General features: G+C 39.6%; 1 protein-coding gene across 4 annotated transcripts in view; it reads right to left on the reverse strand.

Annotated features, from left to right (window-relative positions):
• Positions 1 to 438: 438 nt before the first annotated feature.
• BTBD7 (BTB domain containing 7) overlaps positions 439 to 18,521 on the reverse strand; it is a 90,774-nt gene continuing 72,691 nt past the window's right edge. For 3 of the 4 annotated variants that reach the window (XM_061159331.1, XM_061159332.1, XM_061159333.1), the window contains 7 exons: positions 17,830 to 17,990; positions 14,134 to 14,277; positions 12,125 to 12,314; positions 9,159 to 9,337; positions 7,933 to 8,025; positions 7,142 to 7,582; positions 439 to 5,724 (listed from right to left, as the gene is read on the reverse strand). In XM_061159331.1, the coding sequence (XP_061015314.1) occupies positions 4,912 to 5,724; positions 7,142 to 7,582; positions 7,933 to 8,025; positions 9,159 to 9,337; positions 12,125 to 12,314; positions 14,134 to 14,277; positions 17,830 to 17,990 (2,021 nt within the window). In that variant the 3' untranslated portion in view covers positions 439 to 4,911. The remainder of the gene's footprint in view (positions 5,725 to 7,141; positions 7,583 to 7,932; positions 8,026 to 9,158; positions 9,338 to 12,124; positions 12,315 to 14,133; positions 14,278 to 17,829; positions 17,991 to 18,521) is intronic. The other variant, XM_061159334.1, reaches the window with a different exon arrangement.

Genomic DNA, 18,521 nt, shown 5'->3' on the forward strand with positions numbered 1-18,521 from the left:
TTAATGCTTGGAGTTTGAATCGAAGCCAGGTGTCTGACACTTGGAGGCCTGTGAACCTTGGCATGTATCTGTGTCTCTCACCACAGCCCTTCCAGGCGCTGACTCATTCCAGGTGTTGGGTTCATGTGTTTTGAATGCTGAAGTCCCTGTGGCGGCCCCTGCGCAAGTTACTTTTGTTTAAAGTGTAAAATGAAATCTCTCAGGAATGCCCCCAGTGACATCACAGGAAATTCTGAACTTGAATCAAATGAGAAGGTGGTTACTTCCAAGAAATCCATTAATACTTAACAAGTCTCTGAATACCTGAAGGCCAAGAGACAGAGGAGAAGTCCCTCTAGAAGACCTCCCACTTTCTACCCTGCTGGTGGGGACAAAATCGCTTCTGTAACTGAGGACTGTGTGCTACCTGCTAAAACAGACTGTATCCAACTCAGCGGGTTCTATCCAAGCCATTTATTTGAAACGCCAACTATATGTAGGATAAAGTCAGTGTTACATGCTTGTCAGTAACAGTAGAAAAATAGAACCAGTGAAAACCTCTGTACAACCGTAATGGTACTCAAAAGAGAAATGGATCGATCGTTTTACAATGCTTCCCACAGACGAGTTCAAGTTCGGAGGTACCTAAATAAAAATACTATGTATTTCTTTAAAAAACACTATGTACAGTCGAAGCGTAAACAAGTTTTACAAAGTACTGGTTATGCAGGTTGTAGAAAACACTTGCATAGGACATGAAATCAGTTTTAAGAAAAATTTCTGAGCCTTTAGCATTGAAGGCACTTGACTTTATACCAGTAACAGCACAACCACAAGAAATGCAGTGTTGTAGAAGACACCACCTCTCTCAAGTGCAGACGTGGTGCATAAACAGCAAGTGGAGTTCAGGAATCTCTCTCTCAGTCACCCCACCTAAGGGCAAGGTTCCGTCCCACCTGCCCATCGAACCCACACACACAGTCATGTGCAGGTACACCATGAAGCTTCCAGAGCTCCTCTCAGCTCTTAAGACAGAACCCACGTAAACACTCAAACACAAGAGGTTATTTTCAAGATACACACTTGCGAGTCATCTTTCTACAGAAATGGCCACAGCATTATAATATTCAGAATATGGAAGATTGAGACTCATGGTCTGAGGGTTTTCTAGAGGGAAAAAAAAAAAAATCAAAAGACTTGCCAATACAACAATTACATAACAGCTATTGCAATCAACAGGACAAAGAGACAACTTAACATTTCATAGAACATTGTTTATACAATAGTGTTAATGGAAAAATAGCACAATACCCTTTAGTGTGTGACGGTAACTCTTTTAGTAAGGTTATCTGTAATGAGGTTTGAAAGCAAACTCCTTAGTAGACAAAGTAAACTACTGCAGAACGGGGAGTAGCACCCATCACTGCTGCTTTAATAGTAACTTTCAACAGTAAGTTAAAGGTCAACCAAATAATTAAAAAGTCAAACATTTCCCTTTGAGTTCAGTCCTAAGATAAAAACATAAATGCTTTAGAATTGTGAACAGGTATCTTACAAGTGTTTCACGAAACTTATTTTCCCTAAAAGGCAGATTTAAACATGAAAATACATATTTTGCCGAGTTGTTACTGAGACCTCTAGAGACCGACACACGGCGGGGTCAGCTTTGTACCCTCTGCTGAGACTGCACGTGCTGTTTTCCATCCATCAGTGGACAAGCGCTATCCACTGCTACTCAAGTTTGAAGAACAAATCCAAAGAAAACCCAATGAAGAACAGGTTTTGTTTTTTTTTTTTTAAGGAGGCATAAACAAGAATTAGGTAAAGTTTCATAGAGAGTTCAATAATAACAAAAAATAACTCAAATAAAAAGAAGTCATTTAAAATCCTTAAAATCTACCTGGTTACCGAAATGTCAGGAGAGCTTAGGTCTAGGGATGTGCTTAGAAAAAGCTACAGGGGCGCTGAGAAAGCTTATGCATGGTACGTGAACAATTCAAACGACTCTTTTTTCAGGAATATGTTTTGCCTTTCTTGCTATCTTTTCCCCTTAGGAGTCATACCTATGACTCTGAACTGAAATTATTAATCAAGATCATAGAATTAAAACAAAAATGTAAGAACAAGACCAACAGCATCTTGAAGAAACGCGGATCCTCTGCTTCCACTCCAGGGTCTAGCTGGCATTCGCCAACCTCAACATGGTGGGCCCCAAAAGTGGCGATTGTCTAACGGCCTGATTGTCCATGGCCTCAAGAGGAGATCTGGTGTGTTGAGATTTGGTTCTCAGGAAGTTTCTACACCGAGTAAAACGCTAGGCCCTACGGCCTAAGTTTTATATTATACATGTTAATTTCTCAGAGCAATCTTACTCAGACTTCACATTTATCTTAGTACAGCACTGAAAGATTTTAATGCTTACGAAGCATTAAAAAAGATTGAAGAGATGGGGTCAAAAGCCAGAGGCACATAGCTATTCAACCTACCCTACTGACCATATTTCACGAGACACATTAAAAATCCATTAACCCTACCCTAACCCACGTCTGTTCACCCTCTGCAAGTCACAGCAGTCCACAGGCCCACAGCACGTTTCTCTCTATACACAGTTCAGCCAGGTATGCTGCCCAATTATTAAAAACAAACTTCATAAATTAAATAAAACTACTAACAGTGGGTCACTTCTTTTATATTTTGGGGACATGAAAGAATATTTAATAGATTTTCAGAAATATGCCATGTGGGGCATCAATAGCTCTTATGTCTTTAAAAAAAACAAACACAAAAAAACAGGTTGGAGATCAGAAAGACTTCCCCACCAACTATATCTACTCACTCTTAATTGCAGTACCAGCACAGCACAGCACAGTCTGAATTCAGAAGAGAAATTTAAAACTGTATCAAAAGAATTCATGTCAACACATGTACATAATACACCTTAAGGAATGCGATGGAATGAATATTTTTTGTTTCTGAGGAGAGACAAACAGAGATTAGTTTCAAAAGATACCGTCATCTTATTACAAAAGGTCAAACCTCCTAAAAATGAGAACAGAGTCCTAAAGTTTTCCGTCTCTTAAAAAAAAAAAGGAACCTCAGAGGTGATGATATGCAGCTGATCTCATAGCAGCCTGGTGCTGACTCTGGGAGACCCAGGGCTTGGTGTGCAGCGTGGCCAACATCGACGGATTGCACGGGCAGCAGCTAACTAGTCAGGCAGCGGAGCGAGAGGCAGCGGTTTGCCGGTGTAGACAGATCAACTGACATGTTCCCAGTTTTGAGACTATCTACTGTTAGGATTTTTTAAAATGTCAGATTATTCCTGAGTGTATATCCACAGGGTAAAGTAGGAAGAGACTGTAAGAGAAACTACAGTTTCGGGAAAAATCAGAGTTGTTGACATCCAATAGAAACCTATTTACTTAAAAGTGCATGTAATTCATTTATATGATAGCTTGTAAAGGCTCCCTAGCCCTGCATAGTTTTAGAGTGAGTGTGAGTGATTCAGAGTTGTATATATGTATATATACATACACAGAGAGGAGGCTCCCGAACATTCTTCAAGCGAGGGAGTGCTCAGAAAGTCTCTTTTCTTCTAAGTGCTACGGCTGGGTGTTATGTGTAAAAATACAAAGTGAATGCTCAAATAATGTTGAAGTGATTTAAAAACTCAAATGCTAATATATTTACATTGGAGAGTAAGAAAACAACAGTCCTTAGCTCACACATTGCCCTTCTAAGGGAAAGGATCTTAAAAGATCCCATGTGCTCAGTGGTTCAGTAAAATCCCAAACCAGCGTCCCCAGTGGAGTTCAAGTAGGACATGTAGTGTTTCACTGGAAAAAAAAAATGGTTTTTCTTTTTTGGTGACAAAGCATTATGCATTATACAATAACTTTTTAAAGGACACCAAAATTCTGACACACTTTGAAAAACACGTAAAACATCTACTTACAAACACCAATGACATCCATAAAACTCAAGCCCTTTTGTTTTTTTTCTTCCCCACCAGAGAGCAGGACAACTGAAGGCAGCAAGCAGTCACTCCCCCCTCAGCTGCTGAGTTGATGCTCAGAAGCAGCGATCCCGTAGTGCAAGCTTAAGTTACTAATTCCACTGCTTTAGGATTCCAAGAAAGCTGATCTCTTTCAAACCTCATCTAGTGAAACTCTAATCCACATGACCAGAACCTGCAGTGATTCTAACAAGAGTCTGCACTGTGGATGAAACAACAAGCTTTTGCCTGGACGCAGAAGGCTTTTCTCCTTGTTCTTTCCTGAACCAGGAAAACTTCAGGATTTCTGATTGGGCTCCTGCTGGAGGAATGAAGATCAGCTTCCAGGACTTATTTAAATAGGATGACATGAGATTTATGAAGACTGAGCAGGAAGGTTTCTGAACTGAAACAACTACGGAAAAGAGAGGAGCATTTTGATGTGCTGTTCTTTGGAATTTCTATAATTAAAAAATAAACACAGAACTATTTAATAAGAAAATACATCTTAGTGTGCAATCCAATGCACGTGGAAATAGGTAGATGAAAGGTAAAATGCAAAAAAGTATGAAAATACAGTTCTTTAAATGTGGCAATAAAGTTTAACATACTGATATAAAACCAATACAGATAAAACAAAGGTCCAAGTGCAAAAAAATTCCATTGTTTGTAAAGAGGGGAAAAAAAAAAGTGCCAGCTTGCTTGTTCTTAAAAATGCTTTCCCACACAACTGTTCAAACACAAAACAGACAGATGCAGCATTCAAAATAACCCTCTTAGCATGCCATGTCTAATAAACATGTATATACAAAAACTAGAATAAAATAATGTGAAACTGAGTTATCAGCTGGCATCAATAAACTGGTCTCTAAGTTGTTGGGTTACATCATAAAATGGGATGTTTCACATCTCAGGCACGGACGACTTGGAGGTTGCTCTCAGAGGGCAGACTTTTTGTAGAGGAAGTCTGGCTTGCTCGGGGACCTCCTTCCTCTGCTGATTGAATCTTCCCTTTCCAAATCTGTATTTCGCTGAGCTACATGGCCCAGGGACTCATCTGCCAGTCTTCTGCCAGATCTCTCTTCTGGAGCTTCAGAGCTACATGCAGAATGTGAAGGTCTGTTAGGAGTCAGCCCAAAAGTCAAGTCAGTCTCCATTGCTGCTCGCCCCCTGACATGGGCTGAACCATTGCCGGCATTTTCTGGGGCTGCCAAGGGAAAATCTGGCCGCTGGGGAGGCTGCTCAACAACGTCGAGGTGTATCGGCTCACTCTTCTGTCTGTGTGGATGCCCGTCGGGGGGAAGTGGATATTCTCTCCTAGTTTCTTCCTGCTTTTTAGGCGAGGTCTGGCCTGGTAGGTAGGCTGACTTTAAGCCACTTGGTGATGCCTTATTGTGGCTATACAAATCGGGACCAAGATATCCACCTTGTGAAGGGGAGGGGGTACGTCTGCCAGGGGCAGGAGTGGATGGTCTGCAAGCAGCATTTGAGAAGTCATAGAAATCCGGATATTCCTGCTGATTTTCTCGAGCATCTGTTTTTTGCTCTAGTGTATGTTTCTTTCGAGACGTGTGTGTATGCCTCTGTGAAATACACGATAGATGCTGGGGAGGCCCTGGTCCTACTTCAGAAACTGCCTGGCTTAATTCTGTGTCCACAGCAAGTTCTGGAAGCCTCCTGTCCTTGAGTGACAGCGTGGACACACCCATGGCAATATCTGGCATTAGATCGTTTAGCACAGGTTGTGTGCACTGCAAACAGAAACAAAACAGGGGGAAGGTTAAAAAGGCCTGTGACTCCCTCTTTTTCAAATGATGTTCACTGATTTTATTTACTCATTATAAAAACACATGCTTAATTTTAAGAATAATAAAAATCTAGAAAACTATAAAAACCCCCACAAAACCCCAAACCTTCCCTACTGAGATAACCACTATTATTAACATTTTGAAGCAGTTCTCTCACCTTTTTAATTTTGCACATATACTAATTTTCATAAAATTTAGTGCATATATAATACTGTCACTAAATTTTCTTTGAGATTTCTATTTAAATTACTGCATACTATTCCACTGTATTGATGAGGCATGACTGCTTAACTATTCTTCCACTGTGAGAACTTAAGGCAGTTTCCAATTTTTCATTATTATAATCAGGACTGCATGGAACATACAGATAAATTACCTTCAAAGGGAGTTTTATTTAATTATAAAGTAGTAGAATTTTTGCAACTGTGGCACTGAGGCCCAGGCCGATAAGATGGAAACTGGGTTTATCCAACACTATTAACCTTTGTTATTTCTTTTTTTTTTTGAGGGGTTGGAGTGGATAGCAGGGAGAATAGGCAGAAGGGTAAAACGTGAGGAAGGACCATAATTTGACTCAAGATATACACTCGTCCAGTCATCTTTCAATGGAGATTCCCTGAATATATGTATCTTTTATCTCTTATGTTGAATGCTACTGATAATGTGTGACTAAGCAGGAAGACTTAAAAATCAATATATATTTTTTTTTTTAAATGTATTACATACAACAGAAATTCAACCTTCAATGCAGTGCAAGATTAAGCAAGGAAGTCTCGCTTAATTTATTAGCGACTAGAGCTGGCAACTGTGATTTCCAATTAAATGAGTGCTCTGATCAAACAGCTTGCTAGAGGCAGAAACACTCATGAGGGTCAATTTTCTGCCTCTTTTATGAATGAGGAGTCTCCTGCCACACTGTTCCTGATGGTATGCTCAGCTACAAGTAGCTTCCTCTTCCCGCCCCACCAAAGCCTTTGGGAGAATAGCAGACTCTACAGAATAGAGGCCAAGAACAGACTCTAGACATGCACATGCTTGAAGAGTACACTGTGAAACCAGTAACATCATCACCTGTGTTGCCCAGTAACTCCACCTCATCCAGACACCTGCACGTGAACATAAGGGAAGGCACTCACTTCTTCCCACCACACACATCTTGTCTCTTTTCTCTGGACTTTCTCATCCACCTACACTCTTTTTTTCTCTCCAATTTCCACACTCCATAAGTCTATGCTTTCAGCTTGTCAGTTACACTTCTGTGCACTGCTGAGTCCCAGGTAGGACTCCTGGGGCCTAGGAAATTACTTTTAACATTCCAGAAACTTTTACCTTTAGGTAAGTCAGTGAAGTGCGGACTCACCACTTGTTTCTCAGATGCTACTGCTGCTGAGGCGGCGGCGGCGGCGGCCACCGTCTGTCTCCCAAGCCCCGTGGTGCTGGCACAGTCAGGGGCCGCTGCCTTCACACCTGGCAAGTAGACTGGAGGCGGGCCAGCTTTAGGGGCTGCTCTGGAGTGAAACAGTGAGTGATTACAGGGATACGAAAACGAACGCGACGGATGCTGACTGGGAGGTCTCTGCTTCCAGCCTGCTTTGAGCTGGTTGTGGACTGGAGTCGCTGGCGGGTGGTAGGGAGGTGGTGGTGGGGGTAAGGGTGGATGGAAGGCCACGAAAGAGTCCAGGTCTGTAAACATGGTTTCTGCAGTGGGGGTGCTGTTAACTCGACCTCTCCCAGACTGTCTCATTGTCAAGAGTGGACTTTCATCTCCAAAGCGTTCATCAGGGAAGAATTTGTGAGGATTCTAAGAAAGAATGGAGGGGGAGAAAGTTAAGATATTTGTTAGCAGATTTCCTGGACAGAAATTTACAGGCTGAGAGAGTTAAGTGAGTACCTAAGAAAACCACATTCCATAAAAGTAAAAGGCAACAAGATATTTTTCTAGGCCTGAAGCTCAAGGAAAAATAACCTTAAAAACACTATGTAAAACAGCAGAGTACAGCCTCCAAAGCCTAAAGTACAGCTATTAAGGAGAGCTGCTTAACTGAATACCCCAGAAAGCAGGTCAGTAATGTCTTGCAAGATTATGTGATTGATAAAAAACAGCAAATAAAACCTAATTCAAATAGGTCTTTCGTATGAAAATAAAATTACCATTAAAAGCCAAAAGCAGAAAAGGCATACAAGTGAAGATCCTCCTAGAACTTTCTGATAAAACATCTGTACGCATTCAGTCTGAAATAAAAACTACAAAATACTATTATATAGGAATAAGTTTGATTAATATTTTGATAAACATATGGGGATACTTAAATTATACAACTTACACATTTAAGAGATCAAATTAAGATATAATTTAGAATGGCAAAGAGAACAGAAATGAACAAAAACAAGACTTTTAGGGGTGGAAACTACAGTAAAAATTGAAAATCAAGAACCTACAAATGGTCTTCTCCTTGCCTAGGGCCACCATACCATGTTCCCCTTTGAAAACTCAGGCTAAAATGGTTTGCAGTCAGTGGCACGAAAACAATGCAATCACTTGACCAGATGAAATCACAGTCTCTGCTTTAGTTGCTGTGAAGATTACACATTTTATACAAAAATACTTCTGTTTTTTGTACTAAATAATTATTAGAAATGGGTTTCTTCCTGCTAGTTCAAAAAGCTTATATGGTTTGAACTATCATGCAAAAAAACTTGTAAAAGGGAGGAGATGGGAAAAAGGGGGACATATCAGGGAAAGAAAAGCAGCAGAGGGTCAGAATTTTCTGCTTTCTCTTCCACCTCTGTTGGGTGTACACACCATGAGCTTTCAGGAGTCACCATTTATGTGCTCATTATGTGTAAGACACACAGCTGCTTTATTTATATACAGCCACTCGTATCTTCACAATTCATTTTACAGGTAAAGAAACTGATATGCACAGAGGTTATATAACTTGCTCTAAGTTAACTAACAGCTAAGCAGCATCGCCAGGATATAAAACCAGTTCTCACTCTAGAGCCTGGGCCCCATCCACTCTACCACACTGCCCCTCACTGGGGGCTTTCAGGTCATCCAAGACACCAGGGACAGTTGAAAAAGCACGTACAAAGAAAAGGACATGCTATGAGGGCTCCTTGGGATGTCTGAAAATACTGCCTGAGTGACAGCCACGGCTCCTTGTATTTTATTTTTTTCAGGTACAAAGCTATTTGTCTAGACTTAGAAATCACACATTGCAAATTTCAAAAATATGACAAATAACACAAACATCACAAAATCCAAAAGAATACCAATAATATTTTCCTTATTAGTAACAGTTGATCTAACAGCTGATCTGATGGCGATCTAACACAAGACTCCCTGTTTGAGGGGGCGGAGGCCTGCTCCCCACCTGCAGGAGCTCCGCCGCGGCGTCGGCGAGCCCGAACTCTCTCAGCACGCGGATCTGGATCTCGTAGCTGACCGTGGCGCCCTCCCCGCAGTTGAGCGCGTAGGCCCTCTGCACCTGTTCCGTGTGCCGCAGCTCCTGCAGACGTCTGACCATGTCCTTCATGACGAGGAGACGGGGAACTGGAAGGAGACAAACAGTCTATAGGCACAGTACCTGAGCCACCCAAGAGACTACCTGCTGAGTGCAAGGAAAAAAAAAAAAAGCATGTGTTCTGCATCAGAATCGTCTCATACATTTTTGATAGTATTTTAATTCCCAGGAAAGATAGTAATTTATATGTATCTAATTATTTTTTTAGGGTTTTAAAATTTCAGTGCCCCAAAGGCTCTTAGTCATACCAAAGAGCCCCTGAACTGCATTATGAGTTCACAGCCTAAATAAAATCTTACTTGCATATATTCTCTGCTGAATCTCAGGATACTTCAAAAGTCTTTTAAATATATTCACTCTTTTATTCAAATACTTTTTTGAGTCCTGACTATGCACCAGGGATTAGACTCAGGTATTAGGGTGCACAGAACAAAAGACATGATCCCTATCCTTACAGAGCTCTGGTTTTAACGAAGTAAACAAAATAAACCAGCACAGCAGAGGGCCGTCAGTGATGGCAGAGAAAGATGTGCAAAGGACACTGAAGGAACTGGAGGAAGGGGCCCCCAATCCAGACTGGAAGCAGGCAGCGAAGGCTTCCTGGACGAGGTGAGCTCTGATTGGAGTCTTGAAGAATGAGAGAAAACCAGGCTGGCAAATAAAGTGGAGCCAAGGTTTTCTGAGCAGAAGGACCAGGCATGTGTAAAACATGTAAGTGAGACACAGCAAGGCACAATCGGATGGTGCAGCCAGGAGACGGTACGAGCAGGAAGGGTAACAGGAGAGGAGGCAAGAAAGAAGGGTAGGGGCAGACCACAGATGACCCTGCATGTCATGACAAGGAATTTAATTTGTATCAGGGGAACAACAGGCAGGCGCTTGTGTGGGGGATCTGAGTTGTGATGTGCTAAGTGCATTCTGAAAGGAGTGGAAAGCAGGGGTTGGCAAACCATCGCCTGTAGGCTAAAACCACTTTGCCACCTGTTTGTAAATAAAGTTTTACTGACTCACAGCCACACTCATCCGTTTAGGTATTGCGTATGGCTGCCTTTGGCCTATGACTGCAGAGCTGAGCATAGTGCAATAGAGACTGCACATCCCACAAAGCCCAAAATATTGACTACCTAGCCCTTCACAGAAGATGTCTGCCATGCTCTGGTATAAAGGCCAGAGTGGGAATAAGGTTAGAGACAGGTTCACAGGTTAGGAACCTGGACTAAGGATGCAGCAGAGGGCTGGGGAAGAGGGGATAGTCTGTAAGTACCTATGAGACAAAATGACTTGAGTGGTCACTGATTATTAATTCTGGGAAAGGGGAGCAACTGTTTATGGAGTGCTTACTTTGTGTCATGCAAACTCCATATTACTCACAGAGCTTCCTTAAATCTTTACAAGAACCCTAGAAAGGAGATATCCTCATTTGACAGATGAGGAAATTAGTGCTCAGGGAAGTAAATGTCTTGTCCAAAGTCACACAAAGTGGCAGAGCCAGAACATGTGCCCAAGAGTTCTCTCCAAAACCTGGATGCCTTACAGCAGCATGGTAAGCGAGGAAGGGAGAATTTTGATGGTACAAGCATAGGGCCATGTCTCATTAAACAACAGAAGGACAAGTCCTTTTTTTCTGAGCACACTTAATTGTAGATCTCTTTGGGCTTTTGAAAGTGAGTTCTAAGATTAAATTATACTGCTACTCAATCGTATTAACTCAAGTTGATAAAGTCCATGATAATTACCAAAGGTTCAAAAGCTGCACAAACCAGCTACAGAAATACTTCCCTTCATACTGTTTATCCAACGTACACTTTATTAAATAAATACACAGTGGTCAAATCTGATAAGGCAACAACCAATCAGAGATTAGTTCTGGAATAAAACCAATGTGTTCAATTAAAAGTTGCGTCGTTATGTCTTTTATTTATCCTTAATTGAAACAGACTTCTCAGCAAAAAATGCATAGCATCATTTCCAGTAATGCTATAGTTTGCTGATTTTTTGGACTCTTGCAATAGTAAGTGACAGGAGCTATACATTTCTGACCCCCTAGATCTCCGTGGATTTTCTTGTTTTAGAAACTGACATGACAGCCCTTTGGTTAACGTCAGCCCTGACTGACGCTCAGATGTTTTCGGACATGACAATTATACCTCGATCAATAGACAATAAGATGGAAGCCTGAATTACAATGCATGTAACATTCACAAAGCAGATCGTGGGAAACTCGATCTCCCAGAAACCCATGGCAATCATATTTTGAGAGGACATATATAGACTTGAAGATCTAAGTTGATAGTACTCTCCCCAAAGACTCTTATAATGTGAGAAATACCCTATGGTGATGAAAAATCTGAATTCCTCTAAACCAGGGTTCTCAACAGGCAGTAATTCTGCCCCACAGGCACATCTGGCAACGTGCAGAAACATAAAAATGCTTCATGAGACTATCACAAGGTGTGTGTGGGTGCACGCACATGTAAACACACGTGCAACTGGCATCTAGTGAGTACAGGCCAAGGATGATGCCGAACACCCTACAATGCAAAGGACGGCCTCCACAAAAGAGAACTATCCAACCCTAACTGTCAAAAGGGCCAAGGCTGAGAAACCCTGAGCTAAACCTAAAAACGGCATACATTTGTTACTGTAAAATAAAATACAAAACAAAAAACTTAGCTTATAAGAATTTATTCTTTAGTGAGAACAATGCATAAAGGGTATTGGAAGGTGGAAAGAATCAGCATATATAGAGGGGTTACAAAATATGACCGGATTATTCACTTGAATATAAACACCTGGCACAAGGTTAACTGCCTTACCTGGGATTTCGTTTGCTACCACTGAAGGAGGGCTTGACTGGTTGCTGCTGATCTGCTGGTGGCTGATCACGTGGCAGCACTGTGGCACAGCGTTATTGACCATGTAGAGTGTGTCTGGCACATTGGACATTCTAACCATTCGCAAACGCACAAGATCTGTTTGTTCCACCATCATCTCGTCTAGCACTGACTGAAAACAATTCAGTATTAACAGAATTAGTCAACCTTACACCTTTGGTAAATCACATTTAGAGAAAGATTACTGCCATCATCACACAAAAGAGAATTAATTTACTGTTTCCAGTGTATAAAGCCTAAAATTAGTGGTAAAAGGAGAAAGTAACCTCTTTAATTTTTTTTCCTACCTCTTCAATGTTTAAAAGAGCTTTTTGGAGCATCTTTGAAAAGAAATAACCATTTTCTGAAAAGTCTGCTTTAACGGAAGTATTTGAAATTTGAAGAAGGGTAATAAAATGAATCAGAAGTAAAATTATACATTAAATCACTATAAAGAAAACAATGTTTATATGGACTAAATATCCTAGCCAATAAGAAATACTCAAAATATAAAACATTAAAGACTGATATTAAATTCAACAGACCTATACATAAACAATTGTTAAATAAGCTTCAGAGGAATCCAGTTCAACAAACTGCAGAATGGTCGAAATGGCATAATGTAAAACCATTCACCACATTTACTGTGGGCATTTATCCGCGTATGCACGGGTACTGCATATGCGTACATGCACAGGACTGTCTGATTAGCTTGCGGCCGCTCTACTTTGAGACAGCAGAAAGGAGAGTAAGTCGAGTTTATTATGGACCTTTTAGCACTAGACTCAACCTTCCACAGAGGCCTCAGCTGCTTGAGTGACTTTAGGCATTGACCCAAAGTCACTTTAGGCATTGACCCAAAGACTTGCCCAACCATTCTGCCTCCCCCACCCACCTCACCCCATTTTACAATTATTTAAAGTGCCAATTGCTTCCCAAGTGGTAAAGAACCTGCCTGCAATGCAGGAGACCCCGGTTGATTCCTGGGTCAGGAAGATCCCCGCCACCCACTCCAGTATTCTTGCCTGGAGAATTCCATGGACAGAGAAGTCAGGCAGGCTACCGTTCATGGGGTTGCAGAGTCGGACACGACTGAGCAACTTTCACTTTCAAAGTGTCAATTACTCAATAAGGGGTAGATTATCAACCTCATCAATAAATCTCTCACAAATCCTTTCATATATGTATCTTAAACTAGGGATACTCCCAATAAAAGGGAGAAAAATTTTAAGGTAACTATGTTTCTATATCCAAACACATTATTTTGCCTGTTAATTCATTTCATTAAGCTTAAAGGTGACTTCTGACTTTCAAAGACTGTCAGTTCCTCAAAAGCTCACCCCGAAGCTCCTTGGCTGAACATGTCTAATAAAGTTGCAGTATTTCATACTGCAGTATTTATCATATTTACTTAGAGAGTTCTTTATGTTATAATATAAATGGCAATATAAAATAATGCCAACTTTTTATTTAGTAGACCTGAAATTTTGTTTTATCTTGTATACTTTTTTGAAAGCTAAATACGATTTCCAACAGTCAGCACTACAGAAATATGTTATAGGAAGTCATGGCATTTCTTTAGTTTACAAAGGGAAGAAAATATGTTTGCAGTCTTCTTTCAAACATTTTTCCCACCCTGAAGATAACATACTGATGACCATTTCAGTAAAATGAAGAAGTTTTTTCCAAGCTAACAGTCTGCAAGAAAAACTAAGATGAGAAAAATGTAAGATACAACTTAATATGATTTAAGTTATAAAAATAAAAACATGCTTGATAATTAAACATTTTGGAAAACTACTCTGGTGAGAAGTCAAAGCAGAATTTAGTTTCACTTTCCTTATTAATTGGACATTTAGGCTATTTCCAAATATTTAATTGATACCACAATAGATATCTTTGTGTTCATAGTTTGTAATAAAGTAGTTTAACATCTTTAAATGGTTTATTACCTTTGCTTCTTCTACGTAGGGAGAGAACAGTCGAGGACGAACATAGATTCCAGCATTTTTTTGCCGTAACCAGGCATTTGACTTTCCACCTTCTGTTGTAGGAAGCATATCTGATGGAGGAGTACTAATCAAGCCTCTTTTCATCTTGAAAAATAAATTATTTTTTAGAGAAACAGACATTTGTGTAGCACGATATAACTAAGATAAAAATAACTATAAGTCAACATGTTCAAACTTTACCATTTAAATATGAACTTAGGAATGCACATGAAACTTAAACATATTTTGAATGTTTAAAAGTATTTAAAGGGTTCAGAAAGCCATAAAAAGGTACAACTTTCCATTTTTCTTTAAATAGAGGAATGATATTTTAAAAACAAGAGTTATATTAATTAAAAATATGAGTCAGACTAACTTTCAGAACTCTGATATTTTTCCTTACTCAATTTTTTTCCTTACTCCTTAGGAATTGATTCCTCCCCCAATCTATCCTCCACAAGATGAAACAAAATTAAACATATGAGTCAGACTAACTTTCAGAACTCCGATTTTTTTCCTTACTCCTTAGGAATTGATTCCTCCCCCAATCTATCCTCCACAAGATGAAACAAGCACATCCTTGGGCCTGTATCTATAGTACGAAGATAGCCAGTCTGCACAGTGGTAGGGGCAGGGCTCTAAGGGAAGAACTGGGCTTACACCTTAACTCTCCTTTTGACAGCTATGTGGCCATGGACATCTCCTCTTACCTGGGCGTCACCTCAAGGACCCGAATCAGCCCTGGAGATGGGACACTGCAGGACCAACTAAATGTGGTGGTCCTGTGGTTTCCACATTTATGCTGGGAGAATACAAATCAAGTACTGTAGCCCATGAGGTGGCTGTGAGGAGGAAATGAAGGTAAGGAAGATAAAAGGCACTTGGCACAGTGCTTAACATACACTATAAGAGCACTGTGGCTAACAACCAATATTAGTAAACTTTTACTGGGGACTTATGTGTTGGGCTTCCCTCATAACTCAGTTGGTCAAGAATCTGCCTGCAATGCAGAAGACCCAGTTCGATTCCTGGGTTGGGAAGATCTGCTGGATAGGGGATAGGCTACCCACTCCAGTGTTCTTGGGCTTCCCTTGTGGCTCAGCTGGTAAAGAATCCGCCCGCAATGTGGGAGACCTGGCTTCAATTCCTGAGTTGGGAAGATCCCCTGGAGAAGGGAAAGGTTACCCACGCCAGTATTCTGGCCTGGAGAATTTCATGGACTGTATAGTCCATGGGGTCACAAAGAGTTGGACATGACTGAGTGACTTTCACTACACTTATTATGTGTTAGGCATGGGATATTAACAGCAGAGCTATATATTTTCTAAATCTATTAAACAAAAATTCTAAAGTATTTTTCTAAAACAAATTGAATCTGGTTTTAGTCCCAGATTTTAAATGAAACCAAATATTGTTTCTCTAATATTATTCTTGCTAAATATAACAAATGTCATTGCTGCATTAAAAATGTTTAACTAATAAAATATAGCATTAGACATATTTTGAAAATAGGCAAAAAAATCCTACAACTCTAATCTGTTATACCTGTAGTATTGTTGATATATTTCCTTCCAATATTTTTTAGATAAATTTTTACCTAACTAAATTTTAGAATACATAAAAGCACACATTTTTTAGGACAGCAAAATATTCTGTCAAGTGGTTATACTATAACTTACTTCCCCTGTTATTAGACATTTAGGTTATTTCCAATGATGATGCTACCAATGTACCAGCTACACTTCCCCTATCAGACAGTAATATTATTTCAAAAACTAGTGACCTAATAGGTAAAAAAGTGATAACTTATTGTCTTATTTTGCTTTCTTTACTCTATATGTGCTTACTAGTGAGACTGAACATCCTTCTAATCAGAGATTCCATAAACATTTGTTTTCTTCTAGTTTTTCCATATTTCAACTTAATATTTAATTCTTCAATCTAATATGGATTAATTTTGTGTGCAAGTGAAATGAGGATTTAACTTTAAGCACATTTCTTCCCTCCCCCACTGATGGGTTACTGTAGCACTGTTTGTGATAGCTTGTTTATTATATGTTTAATTCTTATATTAATTAGGATCTTCTTCTGGGCTATTTTGTCTTCTCTATTATGCTAACATCACAGACTGACTGTTAAAGAGTTTTAAAATATATTTTACATTATGGAAGAGTTGTTGTGTGGTTACCCAATCATGTCCAACTTTTTTGTGACCCCATAAACTGCAACACGCCAGGCTTCCCCGTTCTTCACCATCTCCTGAAGTTTGCCCAAGTTCATGTTCATTGCATTGGTGATGCTATCCAGCCATCTCATCCTCTGACACCCTCTTCTTCTTCCGTGCACAATCTTTCCCAGCATCAGGGACTTTACCAGTGAGTCAGCTGCTTGCATCAGATGACCAAAATACTGGAGCTTTATCTTCAGTATATCAGTCCTTCCAATGAGTATTCAGGGTTGATTTCTCTTAAGATTGACTGGTTTGATTTCCTTGCTATCCAAGGGACTCTCAGGAGTCTTCCCTAGCACCACAGTTCGAAGGCATCAATTCTTTGGTGCTCAGCCTTCTTTACTGTCCAGCTCTCACAAGTGTATGTGACCACTGGGAAGATCACAGCCTTGACTATATGGACCTTTCTCAGCACAGTGATGTCTCTGCTTTTCAACACACTGTCTAGGTTTTTCAGTTTTACTGCAGAGAAACAACTGTCTTCTGATTTCATGGCTGCAGTCACCATCCACAGTGATTTTGGAGCCCAAGAAGAGGAAATCTGTCACTACTTCCACCTTTTCCCCTTCTATTTGCCACAAAGTAATGGGGGTGGATGCCATGATCTTAGTTTTTTTTAATATTTAGTTTTAAGCTGGCTCTTTATTATCCTTATTTTTTCTTTTATAACTTAAAAAATTCTTATCAGTTTTTTCCCAGATGACTTTTACAATGTTTCTGTGCAGTTGAAAAAAACTATTATGTTTACAGCATCTTATTAAAGTTATAAACCAATCTGTAAAGAGTATTTTTGCCAACCACAGTAGTAGTGAGAGTCGCTCAGTCGTGTCTGACTCTTTGAGACCCCATGGACTGTAGCCCACCAGGCTCCGCCATCCATGGAATTCTCCAAGCAAGAATACTGGAGTGGGTTGCCATTTCCTCCTCCAGGTTGTCAACCATTAACTGGAGCAATTCTTATAGTCTAAAAAAATTCACATAAAAATTGTGAAAGTAACATGATCAGTCAGCTCCATTAATTTTTACCTGAAACACAATTATAGGATTCATTTACCCCTTTTACACTGAACAATCTATTCCTCTCTTGCTCTCTGATTTACTGCTATTCTTAAGAGAGTCTCCAAAGGTAACTTTTACTCTTTCCATTTAAAATGAGGACTACTTGATCTACACTGATAAATTGCTGGATTAACTCCATTTAAAGACTATGTTTTTGCAAAAGTAAGACATACACCCAACTCAAGTCTCATCCACTAAACATTTATTTGTGCCATGTGCCAGATACTGGGGACATAACAAAACAGACATCTCTCTCTGTCTTCATGGAGTTTAGTCTCACGATACTCCATTAGGAGAAATTATTTACAATGATTAAAAAAAAAAAGACATTATTTTCATGAAAGGGATAAATGAAGAAAGATACTTACTGCATCACTTAGGACTTCACTGTTTATAGGCAAGATGTGTTCAATTCGCACAAAAGGTAAGAGAGAGGAAAGGATCTCTCTAAGCTCTTCGATGTCTAGGTCCCGTCTTTTCACTCCTCTCTTGTTCACACTATGAGCAGTGCCACTCAGTAAGTTTGGCTCTATGACAGAAACAGAAAATGAGAGGTCTCCACTCAAATCCAAATTTCCAGAGAAAGGTTCTCTTTCTTCTCTAAGTATACTTTCAGTAACCCTCCGTATTAAATTTACCTGCTTCATAAAGTGTTATAAATAAGTTATTTTTATGGCTTAAGAAGTTTCCTTAATAGAGATATTCTTGGACAAAGAAAAAGCATGGTGTCAATAGTATGGTAACATTCTATATAACTGTTCTGCATTAAAGAAGACAGAATACTTTTCTACATACTAATTCAAAGGAGAAAAAACAACAATCTATTAAAATCTAGTTTGATCAAGGGCTTTTTCTTAATGTTCCTCACTTTTGGGGCCAGTTTTTTTTTTTTTTTTTTTTAAATATAACTTACAATAAGGGTAATACAGAACAAATGTTATTTCTGTTAACTGTAAGTTATGAGTATGCTCATTAGGCTACTATATAGATTTAATAGGAATTTAATGAGTATCTAAAATTATATCACCTGATACCTTAAAGCAGCAAAACCTAATATACA

This window comes from Dama dama, chromosome 13 (genome assembly GCF_033118175.1).
Source record: "Dama dama isolate Ldn47 chromosome 13, ASM3311817v1, whole genome shotgun sequence".
NCBI lineage: Eukaryota > Metazoa > Chordata > Mammalia > Artiodactyla > Cervidae > Dama > Dama dama.